General features: G+C 35.6%; 1 protein-coding gene across 5 annotated transcripts in view; it reads left to right on the top strand.

Annotated features, from left to right (window-relative positions):
* Positions 1 to 19,304, top strand: part of TRAPPC13 (trafficking protein particle complex subunit 13) — a 32,015-nt gene extending 12,711 nt beyond the window's left edge. For 2 of the 5 annotated variants that reach the window (XM_061475812.1, XM_061475816.1), the window contains exons 5-13: positions 1,329 to 1,456; positions 1,592 to 1,664; positions 4,804 to 4,848; positions 8,239 to 8,256; positions 10,469 to 10,602; positions 11,771 to 11,969; positions 14,469 to 14,569; positions 15,474 to 15,624; positions 15,722 to 19,304. In XM_061475812.1, the coding sequence (XP_061331796.1) occupies positions 1,329 to 1,456; positions 1,592 to 1,664; positions 4,804 to 4,848; positions 8,239 to 8,256; positions 10,469 to 10,602; positions 11,771 to 11,969; positions 14,469 to 14,569; positions 15,474 to 15,624; positions 15,722 to 15,826 (954 nt within the window). In that variant the 3' untranslated portion in view covers positions 15,827 to 19,304. The remainder of the gene's footprint in view (positions 1 to 1,328; positions 1,457 to 1,591; positions 1,665 to 4,803; positions 4,849 to 8,238; positions 8,257 to 10,468; positions 10,603 to 11,770; positions 11,970 to 14,468; positions 14,570 to 15,473; positions 15,625 to 15,721) is intronic. The other 3 variants (XM_061475813.1, XM_061475815.1, XM_061475814.1) reach the window with 3 other exon arrangements.
* The last annotated feature ends 793 nt before the right edge of the window (positions 19,305 to 20,097 follow it).

Genomic DNA, 20,097 nt, shown 5'->3' with positions numbered 1-20,097 from the left:
TAGCTGCATTGTCTGTTGCTTTGCCATCAGTCGCAGAGATTTTTTTTCACTTTGAAGGTCCTGGTAAGCATAGGCCAAGCCCCAGCACGTTGCCATGATTTGCCCCTCTCTGGTATGGCCAGGATGACAACAAACCTCATTTAAGTGTTTTACTAAGTTTTCTGGATGTTGCACTTGTTCAGTGGTGCAATTCCAAAGCACTGGAGCGGCCTAGTGCCCTAGATACTTGCCCATACTGTCCCACACACCCTGCCACTCATGGCTGTCCAGCCTCTGGGAAAATCCCTTGGACCTCCTATATTGTCATCTAACCCAACTCTGATTAACTTTTGAGATCAGGCGAAATGGTCGTTGGTAAAACACACTCTGTATGTGTGCCAACATGGTGATCCCCATCACAATCAACAGACAGGTCTCAAGGGTACCCAAAGGCCATTCAAAACTTTCAGAACTCTAAAATGATGCTGTAAACAGTCTGGTGGGGGAACTGGGAATGTGAGGGAATATCTCCTTCATAGGTTGACCACCCAAGGAGGAAAAAAAAATGTGTAATTGCTAAACACTTCCATTATATACCTCCCAAAATATAGAGGTCTGGGAACACACACTGGGAATGCAAGCTAGATCAGTTTCATGATCAGTGAGTATTTTATTACAAGCCATTACCACAAAGTACAGTGAAACAAGAACCTTAGCCCAGGCCACCCAGCCAATAAGCACTAGAACAGCAAACTGGCTGTAAGTAAGGCACAACATGCTGAAACTGTGAGATCAAGAGCAACAACTTTAAGCCCAGCCAGTAACTCAGAACCACACAGCCGCTCGCTTGCTCCCCTGATGCTACTGCTACTACTGCTACGATGACTGCTGCTGCTGAACCCAGGACAATTATAAAGCTGCTCTGGAGAATTGGTGTAATAAAACTTCCACAACCAAAAAAATGAGTTATATTTGCTTACTTGGACTCACAATGAGGTCATCAAAGCGAGTCTCTGTAAATCATGCATTGGCTTGTATTTTACTTTGGGCTGAACAAATAATACTTCGAGAATATAAATTCGAGAAGTCATTGTGGAACTCAATGTAAAAGTAAATAGAGATTTTATAAGGTGCATGTGAAAGGATTGGACTGTTTATATATATGTATTTTAGAACTTGTCTTTAGCTTTGACAAATAACTCATCATCATCATAACTTACATTATGTATATAAAGCATGTAGGGTATATAATGCTCAGTGAAACTTAGTACTTGATGACGTAAGTTATTCTTCTTTAAATTGCTTAATGAGTTGCAGTTCTAACCAGTACTTTGGTTTTCTGTCCCCAGGCTGATCTTCAGACAAGTTCTCAGCGCTTGAACCTTTCAGCTTCTAGTGCTGCAGTGGCAGAACTTAAACCTGACTGTTGCATTGATGATGTGATTCATCATGAAGTAAAGGAAATAGGAACACACATGTAAAGTTTTAAATTTTTCTATGATTAAATGAGCTTAAATGAAACTGCAGCACATGCATGCTGTTCTGTTGCTGCTTTGATATAGGCACAAAATTTAAGTAATTCAAATTACTTCTTAAAAATTGTTTCTTTCAGCCTAGTTTGTGCAGTAAGTTACACTACGCAGACAGGAGAGAAGATGTACTTCAGAAAGTTCTTCAAATTTCAGGTATTGCACAAAGTATTCTACTCTACTTTTAATAAGTGGGTGAATCTGGAAAACCCATTTTAAAATATTTGATACTTCAAAGCACTTTTACTTACTAAAAATCTGTTTTGACTTTTAAAAGTAATCCCATAACCGTTGCTGTAAATTTCATATGAGCTGGTAATTTCTAATTGCTGTATAATTAAACATTTGAGAAATAATAAATATTACATATTATGAATTTTATTGATTTAATGAGAAAGAAAACTCTACTCTGAAAAAAAAACAAACACAAGTTTTTATAGCAGCCAGCATCCTGGTTATTTTTAAATGGAACAAGAGAACAGGTATTGTTTGCTCCTTGACACATTTTAACCTTTGAGGTTAGATGGTAAAATTTTGTTTTTTCTTCTCATGTGTATAGCATTTCATACACTGGAATTTAGTGGCTGGGTGTTTAAAAGAAACTAAGAAAAGAAGTCTGATGTGTTACATCTGACTAATAAGTAATTGGTGGAGTTGAAACCTTTTGTTCCACTTCACAAACTTCAAGACTTGAAATTAGAGTAACTGAAAAAGGCAGGAAATTGTTGTCTGTAGACTAGTTCTGGCAGGAAAGTCCATTTGATTTGTGTATTTAATGGGTGTTTATTTTTTAGAGAAATATGCTGAGATTTGGATAGCTGTGGGCTCTTTCCCCTAGAATGAAGGATTCAGTGACATGCTTTACTAAATACATTTTTAGATACTCTCATGTCTGGCAATGCAGGAGCATTATGTAACTGGGACCTGTATCTTTTGCATAATGCAGGTGATTTACTTTTACTCTTTTGTAGTATTCTACAGTATTCTATATACTTCAAAAAAAAAGATTTCAGTCTTTAGAAGGCCAAATTGCCATGCACTACAAAAGACAGCTGAGTGCTGTTATTACCTGTGGGCCTTGAAATGGCAGGTATGGCTAGTCAAAGGTGTTTCCAGACAATTCTAGGGAAAATCATTTCATATCAATTTTTGTGTTGCACTTTTCTCTGAACTCAGAAACTCTTCAGTGTTTCTTCATCTTTAATGAAGCCGAGTTTCATCTTTGTGTGTTTTGCTTGCCCTTTTTGTAAAATGGTTTCCCTTTCCATTTTTCCATTTTTTGTCCCCAGGATCTCAGTATTCTGTCCCTCTGTCCCCTCTAGGCTTTCTCTAATCACTAATGTACCCATACACATTTCCAGTTCACATCTCCTTTCCCATCCCTAACTTTGCTATTGCCAGAGCCTTGTTCAACATGTCAGTTTGTCTCCTTTAGATTTGATATGGAAGCTTATTTGTGCACATTTTTCAGGGGTCTACATGCATATTGTAATTCCTGGTTTTTAGCTTAATCCAGCACAAGCAACTTTAATGTCAAAATAGGTAAGGCCAGTTATCTGTCACATTTGAAGCTCTTCCTTCAAAGAAGGAGTCATAAAAGCTTCTCAAAAAGTACACATATGCTTTAACCCATTTTATAAATACTCTCTGATTCATTATGAGAAAAAAGCTTCACTGAGCAATTTTGGTTGTGGTTTGGTTGGTTGGTTGGTTGGTTTGGCTTTTTGTTTGTTTTTTTTCTATATTACATGGGGACAACAGCTAAAAAATCAGAGAACAAGCAGCAAGAAATGTTACAGAAAACTGAACAAGGTCTTTACAATGTGAATTGCTGTCTGCTAGTGTCTGAGGTGCCACCAACTGCTTTATAACAAAAAAAACCCCACCATCTTCTCTTTTATAGATTCTTAACTTTTTCACTCATATTTTCTAGGATCTTTTAAGTTGAACTGGTGTTACAGTTAGTTTTAAACAGCTTCTTTTGCAACCATTATATGTAGTTTCATGCTGATGTAGAGTGCCTTTTTGTTCCAAAGCTTCCTGAGTAATTGACACCATTATGCTTATATGAAAAGAAATGATTCTTTCTAGGGTTTGGTTATTGTTCAGATTTGAGGGGAGGATGTGTGTGAACCTCACAATAATTAAATTATTTTTACTGGAATGCCGCTTGAAATTTACTGGAATGAATGGAAAGATTTTCTTTATCAAAGAGAAAAAAATATCAGCCTTTAGGGAAATTAGTAAAAAGCTCACTGAAGCAAAATATTTGGTGGGAAAAAACACTTCACCAACAAAAACCTAAATTAAAATTTTGACTTCTTTTTTTCTCATTACAGAGAGAGATGGTTATGATTACTTGAAAGAGTTGAACATTACACCTGTTATAATGCAAAAATCTCTTTGAAGAATACTTTTTAATCTTGAATTCTTCAGGGCTAAAAAAATTGTTCACAACTTGAAACTTTTTAGGGGTGTCTCAGGGTGCACTGCACTTACATGCAAACAAAAGAAAATTTTCCCTGAATAAAGGGAAATAAATTTGGCAAGATACTTGAAATTTGTTTTGTTATAAGTATTACTGAAGATTATTTATTTCTGTTACATCAGTGTATATTTATTTCATATTTGAATATGTTAACTATAATGGATTTATGTACAAAATTCAAGCACTTAAGAGCCAATGCTTTACTATCACCTTTCATATCATCAAATTGTTTTCTTTTGCTGATTTATTCTCATGTGATTGAAGTGGTTTATTGGCTTTTTTATTGCTTATAACAGTTGTGCTTTCTAGAAGAAAGTGAAGCCTAATAATGGTTTGTTACTTAAGCTAATCATATGAACAGTTCTCTGGTTTTAGAGAAGCTCTCAGCAACTTTTGCTGCAAAACACTAAAGGACTTGCAAATTGTTCCTGCTCGCTCTTGAATGCAAGTGCAGACCACTTCGGGATACAAGATGGATGTAGCGCTGCTTTAAAGACATAGATCTATTTAGTGCACTGGATTTGTCTAGTTTTGAATGAGGCCAGTGCTTAGGTGGAGGAGTATTTGTTTTCAGTCTGAGAAAGCTGCTTAGCAGCAAAGCAATCAAGTGTGCAAATAAGAAGCAGCAAGTGTATATGCTGAACTGTGAGGTTTTAGCTGATTGTATCATATATTTCATTATACACCTGTTTTATGCAAGGTCAAAAAAAAAATAACACTTTTGTAAAGATCTTGACACTTATAAACAGTTAGCTGAAGTTGTCTGAGAAACCAATTGTTAATCTGTCTTTTTTCCGTTTCATTCAGGTTCTTAAACCACTAGATGTGAAAACCAAATTCTACAATGCTGAGGTGAGAGCTGTGTGTATCTGGGTTCGTTTTGGTGTGCTGGGTTTATTACTTCACATTAGGTGGTTAGATTAAATTCAAAGAGCTTCTTAAGTACACCTTTCTGAGGAAGATAATCAGTTTTAAAAGGAAAAAATTAGGTGGACATGTCACACCTTCATGTAATTGCCAGTTTTGCGTATTTTCCACTTTCCCATAAACTCAAATACTTTCAGTTATTGCTCATATATTTAGGCTGATAGAGTACTTACTGTAAGGGTGATTAATTTTTCATAAAGGAGATAAAAATCTACCAGGTTAGGGAAGCAGAAAGTATCAAACAGAAGGGTCTTACTTACATTGAGAAAATGTTATTTTTTAGGCTTGTGGTGGTTACACACAGTGCTTCAAAACTAAATGATATTATATGTGCCTTATGTATTTATTTGTGCATACTTAGCTGTTTGGCTGTTTATGAAAAGAATTTTGACTGAAGGTGGCACAGATAGTAGAAAGTCTTAGAAATTACATGCAGCGTTCATTTTATTTGTAGACATACATTACTAGTCAATGCAAGTATTATATAGGTTTGTTGTATAAACTTCCACAGTATCTCATGACATAAGAAGTTAGGACATTGGTTTCCATCATTATCTCAATACATCAGAAGTTAGAACATTTGTTTCCATCATTATTACTTACCTCCTTTGTGATGGTGAGTGAGTAGCTTAATTTTGTAAGCACAGTAGTCTGTATTATTTGCACAAAGTTCAGACTGATACTTGCAGAGTACATTGAGAGCTTCCATTATGAGTATTAAACTTCTTCCATAATCCCTGAAACGTAGGCAGCTATTACAGTAGTCATTTGGTTGAAAACCTTCATTAGTATTTTTAAACAGTTTGGAATACCTTAAAAAGTAAAGTGAAGCTGTAGGTGTTTTATGTTGCAGTAGACAAGAGAAAAACAACTAAAGTGTCAGTGAGAGGAGAAGCTAAATGCATGGTATTTTGGCAATTTGAAAAAGAACTTTGTTAAGCTAAGTAGAAAATATCTTGCTTCCCTGTTTTTTCTTAACTCAGCAGATAGATGTGCTATGAATTTGCATGTAGAAAAGAGAGAGTTGCTAAATTGTTCTAGTTATCTCCATCACAGCCACGCTTGGGGTTCATCACACAAGACTACGGCTGTAGAGATGTGTCAGGTATATTTCTTTCCTTCCCTGACATCAATATTGATAAAGAAAACAGTGGGGAAAAATAACAGATAAGAATTTCTGCTTTACAAATAAGGATTCCGGATACAAAGATTTTTCTTGTTCAGAATTGTGCAGGAAATTTTCCATAAAGTTTTTCTCTGTGCTGTGAATGAATAGCATGTAAATTATGAGACATTTAATATATAGCCTGTAATTTATTTAGAGGGAGGCTAAATCAAGGCATAGGTCATAAGTGATGTAAATATCATAGTTCTGAGGAAAACAGAAAAACATTTTCCTAAAAATAACTTGGTACATGTGTCTAGGCCACAGGCTTCAATCCTGAGGTTGACCAGGCGTGAGATATCCAAGTAGGGTTGGAACATAAGCACATACCTCTGGTTAAGTGCTTTATAGAACTAGTATTATCCATAAACGGGAATGTCTGGAAATGTCTTCTGCTGTGATTTAAGAATAAAAATAATTCTAAGAAACTAAGTAATTCCTCTGGGAACAAACAAAATTATTAGAAAATATGTGGTAGGGGAAAGAGGAACAGATAAATTAAATGTTGCTGTCTCTCCATACTTCATGTATAAATTTTGTTTTGTGCTGAAACACTTCGTAATGAATGGGAATAATGGAAATAAAAACTTTTTAAAGTAAATTGTGGTCAGAAGGTCTGATATAGTTAAAAATATGCTTGCCTTACAAAATTATTTTACTGACCGGCCTTGATAAGGGACTTAATAAAATTAATTTTCAATTAGCCACTGATTCCTCATAATAAAGATCTATGAGAAGCTTTGGTGTCTGTATTTGTGGGGATTTGTTTGTTTTGTTTCATCCCCTCCCCCACTGTGTAAACATTTTTAAAGGCTGCTTTGATGCCTTTGTTCTTCCTCTTCAGGAATTTATGCAACTTCCATTATCATAGTATCCATACAACTGATTAATTTTTTTTTTTTTTTAAGATTTTGGATTATATTATCTGATCAACTTTCATTTGCCTAGCACACTGATATAGTACTATTCATATTTGATTTCTTAAAGTATATAAAATTCTTCTATGTGTTGTGGCCACAGAAGTCAAATACAATTAGAAAAAAACAGAAATAAGTCTTTGTTTAGATGCTGTGTGTGATATTATATTGCTGTCAAAGCACCAAGAACTTCATCCTGAATAGTAACAAAGATTGTTATTCTTGGGAGAAGGGAAAAAAAATGAAATTAGTATATGTCAGTTAACTAAAGCTCTTCAAAGGTTGACTAACCAGTTAAACTGTTACCACTAATATTAGAGATGTGATGCTACCTGTTCATAAAGTCTGTAACTAAAATTATTTTCTGCTGGAAATAATAATCCATAATTTCATTTTTTTCTAAGACAAGGAATGACACTGAACCTTGATTTTCTTGCTTGTTGCTTATATTGCAGTAGCATCCAAATCAAGTTGATCACTGAAATTTGTGCATAGAACACATGCCCTGTTTTGTCTCACCCTGCTGCAATCCTGAGAATGAATTACCTGCCCTGGTCTATATAAAATCTCTCACTCATATTTGGTGTGCCTTGGAAAAGGTTCTGGAAAAGGTTCTGTTCCTGTAAACATACATAGGGAGACAAATACACAGACACTTAGGAAAACAAAGGGTGCAATTAAACTTGGTTTTTTTTTAATGACTGATATTCAAAAAAGAGTTTTTCCTGATTATGTTATACCAGATTTTATTATAAGATGCAGTATTGTAGCTTTGCTAGAAAACATTACCACATTATTTTTGAGACCTTATACATGTGGATACTTCAAATTATCTGTAAAATCACAAGGACAGTTTTTCTATTTCATGTGCAACCATTGCATGTATTTAAATTCAGGACAAACTTTAAACTTGCTGAAAAACTAACTCTTGTTTGGGGGTCAGTTTGTTCTACCGTATCTTATCTGTGACTTGTGTGCCTTAGGCTCTACTTTGGATTGGTTCTGAAGCAAAGCTAGTAAACCATGTAACCATACTAGCTATAACTTATTAGAAACGTAGTTGTCATCCTTGTTTGCATCCATTTTTATTTACGTTTCTGTCTTACTAATGCTATCTTATTTAGATGGTGCAAAAAAAATGCAGAAATGCATTTTGTTTGAAAGTTAGCCTCCTTTTTCTTTAACATTTAACCCTAATTTCTCTAATGTGTTCTTTTTTTATTTTCCCATTAGAGTGACCTCAGTTCTGTGGTAATTTTTATTTTTTTTTTATAAATATGTATGCTTTTTTAATTGCCTATCTGTCTCTGTGCTTATTGACATTCTTTTAAAAACATAATGGAAAAGCAATGTCTGTTCTGCATATCACGAACTCGTGTTTTCTCATCTTTATGTGTGCAGCTAATCATTTAAATGGTTAGCTCTTTCTTTAATACCCATTGTTGAAACCAGAAGTTGATTATTACAGACTCTTGCTTATGGAGGTCCTCCTGTAAAATATCTTACCAAATTTGTCTAGAAGCATTGTTTGAAAATGGGAGTTAATCTCTTCTAAAATTTTCCTGCATTTAACCCAGAGAAATGTAGGGTTTACTACAGCATGGCTTATGTAAGTTGTGACGCAACTTTTCACATGTAGTTGCTGGAGAACAGTGGGTTTGAGGAGAGAGCAGCAGTTGGATGTTTTTCCTTCCTTTCGCTAGCTGGAAACTGCACTTTCCAACTTTTAACTGCATGTGACAGCTGATGACCTAGTATGGTACTTCTGCAATCTGATTTCACTTTAAGGTGTGCCTTGTATTTAAATCAGCTGCATTCATCTGAAGTACTTAAGTATTCATTTGTTTTTAAAATGTAATACTAAACCAATTTAGGAATAACAAAAGACTAACTTGCTTTTTCATTATGCTGCTTGATTTTTCTTATCCTTTCCAAATTAGCTTTTTCTAAATTTCTGCCTATGGTTGCTGCATTGAAAACAACTAAATTTGGGTAAATGGACACTTTGAGCAATGGATTTTTGGGATATAAATCATATCAATTTATGTGACAGTCAGGTGCTAGTATCAATGATTACTGAGAGCCATATATTAGTTGGAGTTATTTTCAGCTCCTTCTTCAGGTGTGAGGTCTGTCTGTAACCCATAGAGCTGGCACAGTTTTCATTACTATATATATACATATATATAGTAATATATATATGTTATCATCTGGTTTGTGTTTAACGTGTTTATAAGGCACAACAAATACTTCCAGTACCATTCTGTATTTCTCGTAAAGCAATGCCTTTTGAGCCTACAAATTTTTTACTATTTTGCACACTTTTATTTTGTAATTCACAAGCAGGACTCCATTTCTACAGTGAAATAATTTGTTCACAATGATTAAAAAGAAACTGTGAACTTCCTTCTACCTTCCCCATGAAAATACTTTTTTTTCTATCATAATAAAATACTTCTTCATACTGAATTTATAGAACAGAATATTTTAGTTGGAAGGGATCTGTAACAATCATCTAGCCAAACTGCCTGAATTGGTAACTCTTGTAAATCAGATTTGGTGCACATACACCCTTTTTTTTAAATTGGCACTTTTTTTGGTTTTGTTTTTCCTTTCAGGGTCTCATATCTCTAACAGACTGAGCTTTCCATAATTACCCTGTCCTGAGATTTTAGAGCTGCAAAGTGACATCACTCATCTGCAATTCCACAGAAACAGTGGTGCAAACCCACCTTTAGTTCCGTGTTTTTTCAGCTTCTGAAGCTTAACAGTCTGTGGCTTTTATTCATGTACTAGAATTGGTCCTCATATATGCCATCCTCAGGCATTAGGTTCATTTAACAGACATGTCCATAACAAACATAGGCCATTTTAAAGGTAAAGCACCAGTTAAATTGTTGGATGCATATAATACTGGTAACCATTGGCATGATGCAGCTGAGTGAGAGATAAGGCTGGTTTTTGCTTTTTATCCAGTACATCAGTTTTGCAATAATCATAAAATCTCAAAGCATGCACCTGAACTATTTTACTTCAGTTAAACAGTCTTACTTTAATTTTTTTTTATACAGCATAACGCACTACTAATCTGGCTTGGCATGTTGTTGTGCACTGTAATTCCTTACCACTCTTATTTATTTTTTTTTATAATCTGGATTAAAATTTGGGTTGCTATTGAGTTTCGGTGAAAGTCTTGGGAAATGGTGATCTGATGCATTACAAATAAGCAATAGCTAGAACATAGTGAAATTATCCCACATCCATTGTTTGGTGAGGTACCTGTTGACTAACACTTTTGCTCCTGTTGTAACTGGGATTAAGGTGTTTTCTTGCGTTAATTAATTTGATTTGCAGGCATGAACTAAACACATGTGACTTTATTATTTTTTTTAACAAAAGGACTGTCTACTCTTTTTAATAACTCTAATCAGATTTTCATGAACTTGCACTTTGTTTTTTCCAGACAGATGAAGTGTTTCTGGAAGCTCAGATTCAGAATATCACTACCTCTCCAATGTTTATGGAGAAGGTTTCTTTAGAACCATCTATGATGTATAATGTTGCAGAACTGAACACAGTTAATACAGCAGGGGAAAGGTATGTTCCCATTCAGGATATTTTGACTTTGAAATTCTTTGTATTAATGGTTTCATGAAATGCAAGCATTAGAGTTGGTGAGTTGTCTGAAATGAAAGGACTGTACCACTTTGCTTGATTAAAAAATCTAATTCCTGTTATGTACCAACTAGAAAAGCTGTTACAGTTTTCTTTTCTATAAACTATTCTTAAAACTTTGTAATTCTATCTAGTAGAGAAATCCTCAGCTTAATCCTCTAATACAAATTATCCTCAAAAAAATTGTAACATGGATGACATGGTAACATGAAAACATACTACTTCAGGATCTCCTGTTTAAAATTTAGCCCACATCTGGTTCTGATTTGATCTGTGTGTACATATTTAGGCTTATAGGACCATTTGACTTGTCACTGGTTCCTTCTAGTAGACCGTTTTCAATTGTTCTAATCAAGATCTAGCAAGGCAGCAGTCAAGATGAATCAGTGAATGCCTTTATAGGATTTTAAAATACAAAATAATTGTCATGCTGAAATAAATGTCATTTAGTATCAGTAAAATACCAAATACCAGAAGAATTTGTCTACTGTGTTCAATAAACTGTTGTGGATACAAAAGCTTGTGATGTCTGGGCAGAAGTTAACTGTTGCAGTTGCTTTTGGAGTTTTTGGAGCAGGTGGTATTTGGGTGCTTATGTGATGGGGACTGAAGTGAAAATTCTCACTTCTCCTTGTCTGTTGAAGGGTTTGCCTACAGCGTACTGGAGCATTGTCCTTACAAATGTTTGCAGCTGCTGTCATGGTTCTTGTCCTGAATGGGACTCTTAGACTCAGGACGCTGAGATTTACTGGGAGGGAACCAAATAGTAGGAGGAAAATTACTAGAGTTGTGCTTAAGTGCTAAGATGCCAGATAATAAATTTAGCAAAATGGATTTCCATTTCCTTTCTCTCCGGCTCAGATGAATAGTTTTTGGGTTTTTTTTTCCACCTTGATCCTTGATGCTATGTAAGTTACAGAATTGTTTTCTGTTGTGGAAAAAGAATATTCTGTGTTTTGCCATGAATAAAATATAGACACACACACAGAGTAAGACTGGTGAGGGATGGGGTAAAAAGGTTGGTTTCCTAAATCTTCTTCAAAATAACTTATAATTAAGAACTTGTTTTGCATTCTTTTTCCCCTTTTAGTGAGTCTACTTTTGGCTCAAGAACTTATTTACAACCTATGGATACACGTCAATACTTATACTGCCTAAAACCAAAGCAAGAATTTGCAGAGAAGGCTGGAGTAATAAAAGGTGTAACAGTGATTGGTAAACTAGACATTGTGTGGAAGACTAATCTGGGTGAACGAGGAAGGCTGCAAACTAGCCAGCTCCAAAGAATGGTACGTTTAACTTAAGCACCAGTCCGCTCCCTAATTCATACAGACATTTTCATTTTGATTAACAGTTTTTGTCTATAGGACATAGTCTATACTACTTACCTTTCATGTCCACAGTTTTGATTTTTCTATTCTGATTTAGAATTTTTCATTAAGTCATAATTACTAAGTCATAAGTACTAGCTTGCTGAAGTCAGCTGCACAGTCTGTCTACTCTAATACATAAACCTGAATTGCATCTTTTGAATTGAGGATGGTGTAATACAGGAGAGAAGTAAAAAAGCTTTGAAAATTGAATCTTAGTCGAAGTTTATAAAGCTTGTAACTGGGTTTCTGCCTCTGCTGTGTCTTTCTCCCTGCCCTATAGTCTAGTAAATTAAGCAATTCTATATGGAGATCACTATGGCTTGGAACTAGGCAAGCAAATTTGGATCCTAGAATTCATGGCTAAGCTCCTAAGAGTTCTCTTTGTTTTTAATTGAGGTGTTAAGTATTTGTATAAATTCATCAAATTAGAAACTGCCCTTTTTCCTAAGCTTAGTTACTCCTGTTAATTTGAAACTTGTTTTTAAACTAACAAACTCTCATTTTCAACTGATCTTTCTTATTGCTTCTCTTTAAAGACAGATTTCTCCCTACCTCCTCTCTCTAAATCAGTATTCTCTCATTCGGCATCCCTTCTTGTTGAACCTTTGAGAATCAGACTTGAAACATGGGTGATTTCACACACTTCCACATTCCAGGATTAGTTTTAGTCATCCATCATTGTTTTGTGCTAGTGATTAATAGAGAAACATGAGCTATTTTGTGAATTTTGAGCAACATTTGTCTTTGGAAAAGCAGCAAACAGGTTTAGGTTTTAATTCCCCTTTGAGCTGCAGTGCAACACCCTCTCATCTTCTTAAGTGCTGTCAGATTATTTCATTTCTAGGCTCCTTTCACCTTCCATCATTTTCCTCCTAATCAATTTACTAGTCTTATAATCATTGTTTCCCCCATAGGTCTAGAATTTTACGTGTACCATGCCCCTCTGAAATTGTTTGGTTCAGATCAGTAATGCACTTTTGAAACAAGTAACCTGGGTAATTTCCTACCATAATTTGGAGGTTTTTGTGGAGCGGTCTTAGAATTCACAACTGCCATTCTTTTGGGGGGCAATGCTACATGAGGCAGATGCATGTCCACAGCGTGCCATGGGTGGTTCACCTGCTCATAGGCATTCAGTCCAGGACTAGACTGTGACTAGTCCAAGTAATCTTAACATTACTCTTGAGTAGCACAACCAAGGAATTGTCTAGCTGATTCCATACTCTGAGCAATCTTATTTTTTGATGAAAACTATGTTCCTCCTTTTGGGGTTACTGTATGGCTTTTACCTCTAGACATCAGTTCTTGCAGCTCATTGTTAAAGCCAGCAGAGATGTACTGGTTTAGGCCTTCTCGTCTGCTCTGATCCTTGTCTTGATTTGGTGAATTGCTTCTAATCTGACTCTATAAAATACTGCTTTTATTGCTGGTTGGTTTTGTTGGGGTTTTTTGTTTGTTTTGTTTGTTGTTTTTTTTTCTTACTATGTCTCTTAAAAGAAGACTCTAACCTTATGGAAAACTACGCATTGTTTAGGGAACTAGGTATAAGTTTTCAAGTAGAGTTCTTCCTGTCACCTAATGCAGCTGAAAATGTGTGCCTTTTTCTAATGCTGGCTAATTACTTTTACTTCTTGAAAGGTTCCAAACTTAAGCTGATTGACTGGTCTGAAGTCTCCATCAGTTTAACATGTCTTTGATCACATTAACATGCAATTTAATATGCTTTCTAAAATGTCATCTGTCTTCAGTCTGTAATGAACTGTGTATGACTATAGCCTGTACCCAGCTTGTCAGTCACTGGCTTTCTGGATTTCTTTGGGTATATCTTTTAATCAAGCTGTAAATGTAACTTTTAGTACAGCACCCTGTCACATATGTCACAACTAAGTGTTGTCAGGCAGGGCAAATTTTTCCCTTTTTTTCTTACCACCTGTCATATAGTGCATTTCTGATTGGTGGCAGTTAATTATTTGCCAGAGGCTTGGTGGACTGAAATGACAGGGGGAATGAACAATCTTTCCTTCCTTAGGATGTGGAACAGTGGTGGGTTTATGCAGGAAAACTATACTTACATTGTCCTTAGTATATTTGTTACCTGCCTACAGGTCTTAGAATGAAGCTGATCTGAAACTGTATATGGGTATTCAAATTTTAAGGATGTGAACTATCTGAAAAACTTACTCAGTAATAAAGATCATCCTTGTCTAATTAATAGTTAAATCTATCAAGAACGTGATGATCAGTAGTAGATGGAGCAGGGCTGTGTTCTGGGTAAAAATCAAAAGCACAAAGAGCCAATCTTCTTTCTTCACATTCCTCTATTCCTATATTGTTGCAGTAAATGAAAACTTGAGTAATAAAAACTTCAACTTCACTATCCAGCATCTGAGAATATACACTCTTGTACCTTCTCAGGCTCCTGGCTATGGTGATGTAAGGCTTTCTCTGGAGACAATACCAGACACTGTGAATTTGGAAGAACCTTTTGACATTACATGTAAAGTAACAAATTGCAGGTAATGATGTCGTGTGATTCTTGTGCTTTTTCCTAAGTGGGTAAGTTGTCACCGTCTTCGTTTCATCTTTCCGTATTTTCTCCTGCAACAACTCGAATCTGGACTTTACTATGAGTTACAGCAACACGAAACTACTTGAAAGACATACTTTGGATTACAGTGATTTTCAAAAACCCAAAGAAACAATTAACACCCCTCCCATTGTGATCCGTTAATACTATTTGAACTAAGAGATTGCCAAAAATTTCTAGTAGAGTAACATGGAACTGGCTGCACAGTATTATTTAAGATTGTACCTCATATTTAAATCATAAATCATTTTGGTTCTTATTAGGTAACCTAACTAAAACTAGTGTTTACATAGGATTTTTTTAATTACAGGTAATTTTATCAGAATAAATAATGCCATTTCTATCCAGTCTGATTTTACGGCTAGTTTTGCATCACTGCCCTAATGCTTGTTGGACATTGTCACTGTAGTCTTTTGTATGTCTCTATTCATAATTTTACTTGATCTGTGTTTACACTAGGCTCTACAGTAGCCCTTTATAGAAGGGATACAAGAGTGACATATACATAAAATAATTCTAAATAGAAGTTGAAGCCAGGGACTAAAGCACATATCTGTTCTGCAGATACTTCTCATGAAAACCTTGTCTTCCATCCGAAGTGTGAGCAGTATTATGCTATCCAGTACTGCTAAATCTGTAGCCAGACACTTGTGTCAGACAAAGCTACATGTAACTGCATTACTGCACATCAGAATAAATCTTGCTTGATGCCTTATGATTATTCATAAATTCTTGATTAATAGTAACCTGAATAATAAAGTAATCAGCTTTTACTTGAGTGTTTAGAAAAAAGGCCCACAGGTTTATTTTATTTTATTTATGATTTCCTCTAGCAGTGAAAGGACTATGGATCTGGTTTTAGAAATGTGCAATACAAATTCCATCCACTGGTGTGGAGTTTCAGGAAGGCAACTTGGAAAGCTGCACCCAAGCTCATCCCTCCATCTTGCACTTACATTGTTGTCTTCAGTGCAGGGATTGCAAGTAAGTCTTTATAGCATAGTTTCATTATAAAATAGCTGTTTTATAAGCTTTGTAATTCTTTCTAGTAACAACTCTTTTAAATATTTTCCTTTTCTAGAGTGTCTCCGGCTTAAGACTTACAGACACATTTTTGAAGAGAACATACGAGTACGATGATATTGCACAAGTCTGTGTAGTTTCTTCAGAAGTCAAACAAAGCTGAAGAAAAATTTCTGTACAGCTGAAGGGCTTTCTTTTTTTCTTGATGTTTTAGTAGCTGAATCAAATTAAAATGTGTAAAAGCAAAACCAAATCCCTATATATCTCTAAATTTAACTATTGCTTATTTCATTTCTCTGAGCATTTTCTGAACATTCTTGCATCTTTCAAAAACATGCATATGCATTCTGTCTACAGAAAATAAAGCCTTTGAATCAACTGCAGCTCTAGCAGATTACATTGCATTAACATCACTCTGGTCAGGGGGTGAGATTGATATGAAACCGTATCACTTTGTACTTATTTTTGTTGTTTCAATTATTTTTAAACTATTTAAACAGGTTTTAAATTGCGATTCTGACAAAACTGCTTCAGTTTTAAGGAACTGGCCTTTTACAGAGAAATTCCTGGAATCCAAACCCCTAAAAAGAAACACTTTTGTGTACTTGGCAGAGCAGAGTATTTGCATGGTACATGCATAACCATATGAACTAGAGACCAATACAGGCATGAGATGAGGGAGTGCAGCTGGCACTGCTGAAGCACTAGCAGCTACACAGCAGAGTATCAGCCAAAGCGTGTGCTGGTTGTAGCTTTGTCTTTGGAAAAGAGCAGCAATACAGCAAACCTTGTGAGGAGTTGTGTGTCCCTGTCATACAGGGCATGGCGTGAACAAGCATGCTGCTTCACAATTAGTAGAGAACTGAAACCAAGCAGAACTTGGGGCATTTTATATTGTTAAACTGAGGTGGTGCAAACTATTCTGCCCACCCCACAGGCATTTAAGTGGATTTTTAAGAAAATTAGGAAAAAAAAACCTGCACGGCTGCCCTAGATCAAGTTCTCCAAAGCATATGCAGGAAGGAACTCAGGACCTGGTTAAGCACTGAACTGTATTTTTCCTTGGCTTTGTTTTGACAAAAGATGGAAGAATTTTTGGCTGAAATATGTAAGGTCACCTAAAGGTAGCCATTTACAGAAAATGGTGACTGGCTTTACTAGTTAACTAGCGTTGAAAGATTCTATCCAGTGGCCTGTCATGTTTCTCGGCAACCATACTGGCACATAGCAACCTTACTTTTGACTTATTTCACTTAATTTTATACACAGGAAAGCCTTAAGTATAGAATTCAATTTCAAAACATTGGATAAATTTAGGATCAGCTTACTAAATCGAGAGAATGAGTCAATACTGCAAAGAAAATAAATTAAAACTAGACCTGCACATCCAAAATATGTTTATGTTTGCTGCCCCCCAGTTTACTAAAGAATGCAATTTACCTGTTACTGTAAGTACATCAACAAATTAGAACAGTAAAACCGCAACTATCCAGACAAAAAAGTAAGTAACTTTATTTATAATCTATTTTCAAGTTAAACTGACACAAGTTGAAGGACATGTAACTGTATGGTAACAAGAGGTAGGAGGAGAGATACAGAAACGGTAGCAAAAGGCTGTTTGTCTAGTATGACTTTCTGTAGCTCTGAAACAATATGCGAGTCCAAAGCTGCAGACTTGCTACAAAATCAAATGTGCAACTGAAACACTTTCTCAGCTGAATTTCTCAGTAAGCATCTTTATGATCAGGCATAGTTTAAAGAATATACCCCCATGCAAACAGGTTACAGGAGTTCACAATTCAAGGGCAAGACATTTTCTTCTCTAACAGTTATCACACCTATATGCTGATGGAACAGTAATGATATAAAACCAATTCAGTGTTAAATGCATATTTGCTTAGTTGAATGATAAACTGCAGTTGACCTTAACGCAGTATTTCTAGGGAGTGTGGTTTACCACCCAATCTAGGATGAAAAATTTTAGTGCAAAATAAAGTGCAGTTATTACACAGGAAAAGATTCTTTCCTCACCCTGTGATTAAGACATATTGCATGACTGTGAAACAATCTAGCCTATTCAAGGAAAAATAGACTTTAGTATAAATGATCCCCTTGTTTCTGGTTTCAGTGGAAAAGCATGTAATGGCAGCTCCTGTTATTGGTTTCACTGCTTTTCATTTAGGCTATAAAGCCCTTTCTGTTAATATACAAGAAACAGAATGTTTACAAGTTAAGTAGTGTGCCAGTTGTAGCACATTCCTAAAGGGTTAGCTAATGCCATCAGTATTTTAGTAAATACTCTGGTTACATATTGTCTATACTGGAGTTAAACCTAAACATATCAGTATGTGAAAAGAAAGTTACCACTCTATAAAGATGATTTCAAGACTAGTTTTCAGGTAACTAACCAATGCTTCATCCCATTTAACCCTGGGGGTAGTTCTCCCATAAATCCAGTAAGCTATATTTTACTTGACAGTACAACTTCTGCAGCCAGCCTTTGAGTACTGTTGTAGTTTGCTGTTCTCTAAGAACTCTCAAGAGGTTCTTCACACTTTTTTCTGTCTTAAAGTAGAAAGGTAACTGGTAGCATGAAGATAGCTGCCACAAAGTAAGTATAAACTGAGTGTGAGAGAGACTGCAGTGCTGTCCAGCCCACTCTGGATTTATTGGTTCCCCGTATCAAAGCTAGGAAAACTCACTTTGAGCAGGTGAAAATATGAAAGAGAGCAGTAAGAGGAACAGTGAAGTTTACCAGGAGACATGCTAGGAGCAGTGCTTCTCTCCTGACACAACATGCCACTCCAAGCAATGTTTGTACAGTAGTTGTAGCCCACTTACAGCTTCCATGGCTCGCTCTTGTAAATGGTATCCTGTCCTATTAACGTAACAGAACTTAGGTAGCAGTTTTCTTGAACTCAGGATCTGAACAACCTCTGAAAAAAAGATGCTGTTAGAGATTGTCATCAGATGTTAATTCAGAAGCTGTTACTTGGAAATGTATTTTTAAGACAAAGGTTAAGTATCTCTACAGCCTCAAAAAGGCAAGTATGGAAACTTAGAGAATTTAAAGAAGCAGCATTTTAATGCTGTGTATAGGCAAGTTCTATTGAATAAAGTATGCAATGTGTTAAAGTTGTTTTAATTGTTGTATTGAGCTTTACCTCTTAATTCAACAGATGGCAATATAGATTTCCTATTCTTTTGTTTTCTCCAATTCTTTTAATTTCTCCTTGGATCCAGCTGCATTTCCCCCCCTCTCCCTGTTTTAACATGGGGAAGACTCATAAAGTAGATGCACAACTATAATTTCCTCAAGTCAAGCATGACTCCAAATTCTGCATTTATTCCTACTTGAGGTGCTCTTTTTTGACCGCAAGATGAATCTGATACAAAGTCTGAGGTCCAGAAGTTCCTGTGTATTTCTCTATTTGAGAGTCTAATGTTAACCCTCCACATACCTTCTCCAGTCTATCTGGCCAGCAGATATCACCCTGTCTTAGAAATCAAAGCAGGCTCCTCAAATTAGTTTTGATATTCAGAGAGGAAAATGTGAGCATTGAGAACCTCCCTGGAGTAAAAAAAAACCTACACTGTACCAGCAAGCTGTTTAAACAGTAAGCAGCATAAAAGAGTTAACATAATAAAAATACAGAAAAGCAGTTGTCTCTGCAAGAGTAAGATTAACTGAGCAAGAAAAGCCAGGGTAGGAACCAAAATGCTATAGAGTGGAAAAATCTCTACTATGGCCATATAACCATCACTTTAACATAGAAACTTAAAAAAAAAAAAAAAAAAAAAAATTATTGTTTAGGCCAGCAACTTACCACACAAGAATAGAAAGATAATCCTTTCTAAGGCAAATTATTTTTTATAAATTTTCAGTATTAGTTATTTGTACAGTCACAGGAACAGTTTTAGCTTATTAGTTACGAATTTTAAGCTTATGTTAAATACTGCATACATATAGAATGTAATACAGTCTGCCATGTGTAAGAAAATAGTGCCATAATGCTGACCTCCAGGGCTGCCATCATGATCTGAAGGTATATATGGCAGTAAAAAAGCCTAGAACTTCTTAATACTATTTCCTTTCCCAAACCAAGTTCCATATTGGTTTCTGTGTATTATCTTGCTCAGGACTTGTGTCTTCTCAACAATCTGTGGTACTCGTTCGTATGCAACCATCTTCCGCCCTCCCGCCCAGTGAAGTTGAAAAATATTTCATGTTACTAGTGACAGCCCCTCCACAGGCTTAAAGAAACAGACTTTTCAAGCATTAGTTTTAAGTGTACTCTATACTCCAACACTGATTTATGCTCATTATAAAAGGGCGTATCAGATGGGCCTACTATTTCCATATTTAACAGGAGTAGAGCCATAATGATTTTTACATAAGAATAACATGCCTTTTACAGTAGGATTTTAGAATTA

Source organism: Pezoporus flaviventris, unplaced genomic scaffold (genome assembly GCF_033815535.1).
Source record: "Pezoporus flaviventris isolate CSIRO_AGI_PZ_B2104156 unplaced genomic scaffold, CSIRO_AGI_Pfla_v1 ptg000090l, whole genome shotgun sequence".
Taxonomy (NCBI): domain Eukaryota; kingdom Metazoa; phylum Chordata; class Aves; order Psittaciformes; family Psittacidae; genus Pezoporus; species Pezoporus flaviventris.
This window is presented reverse-complemented; position numbering and strand designations above follow the sequence as displayed.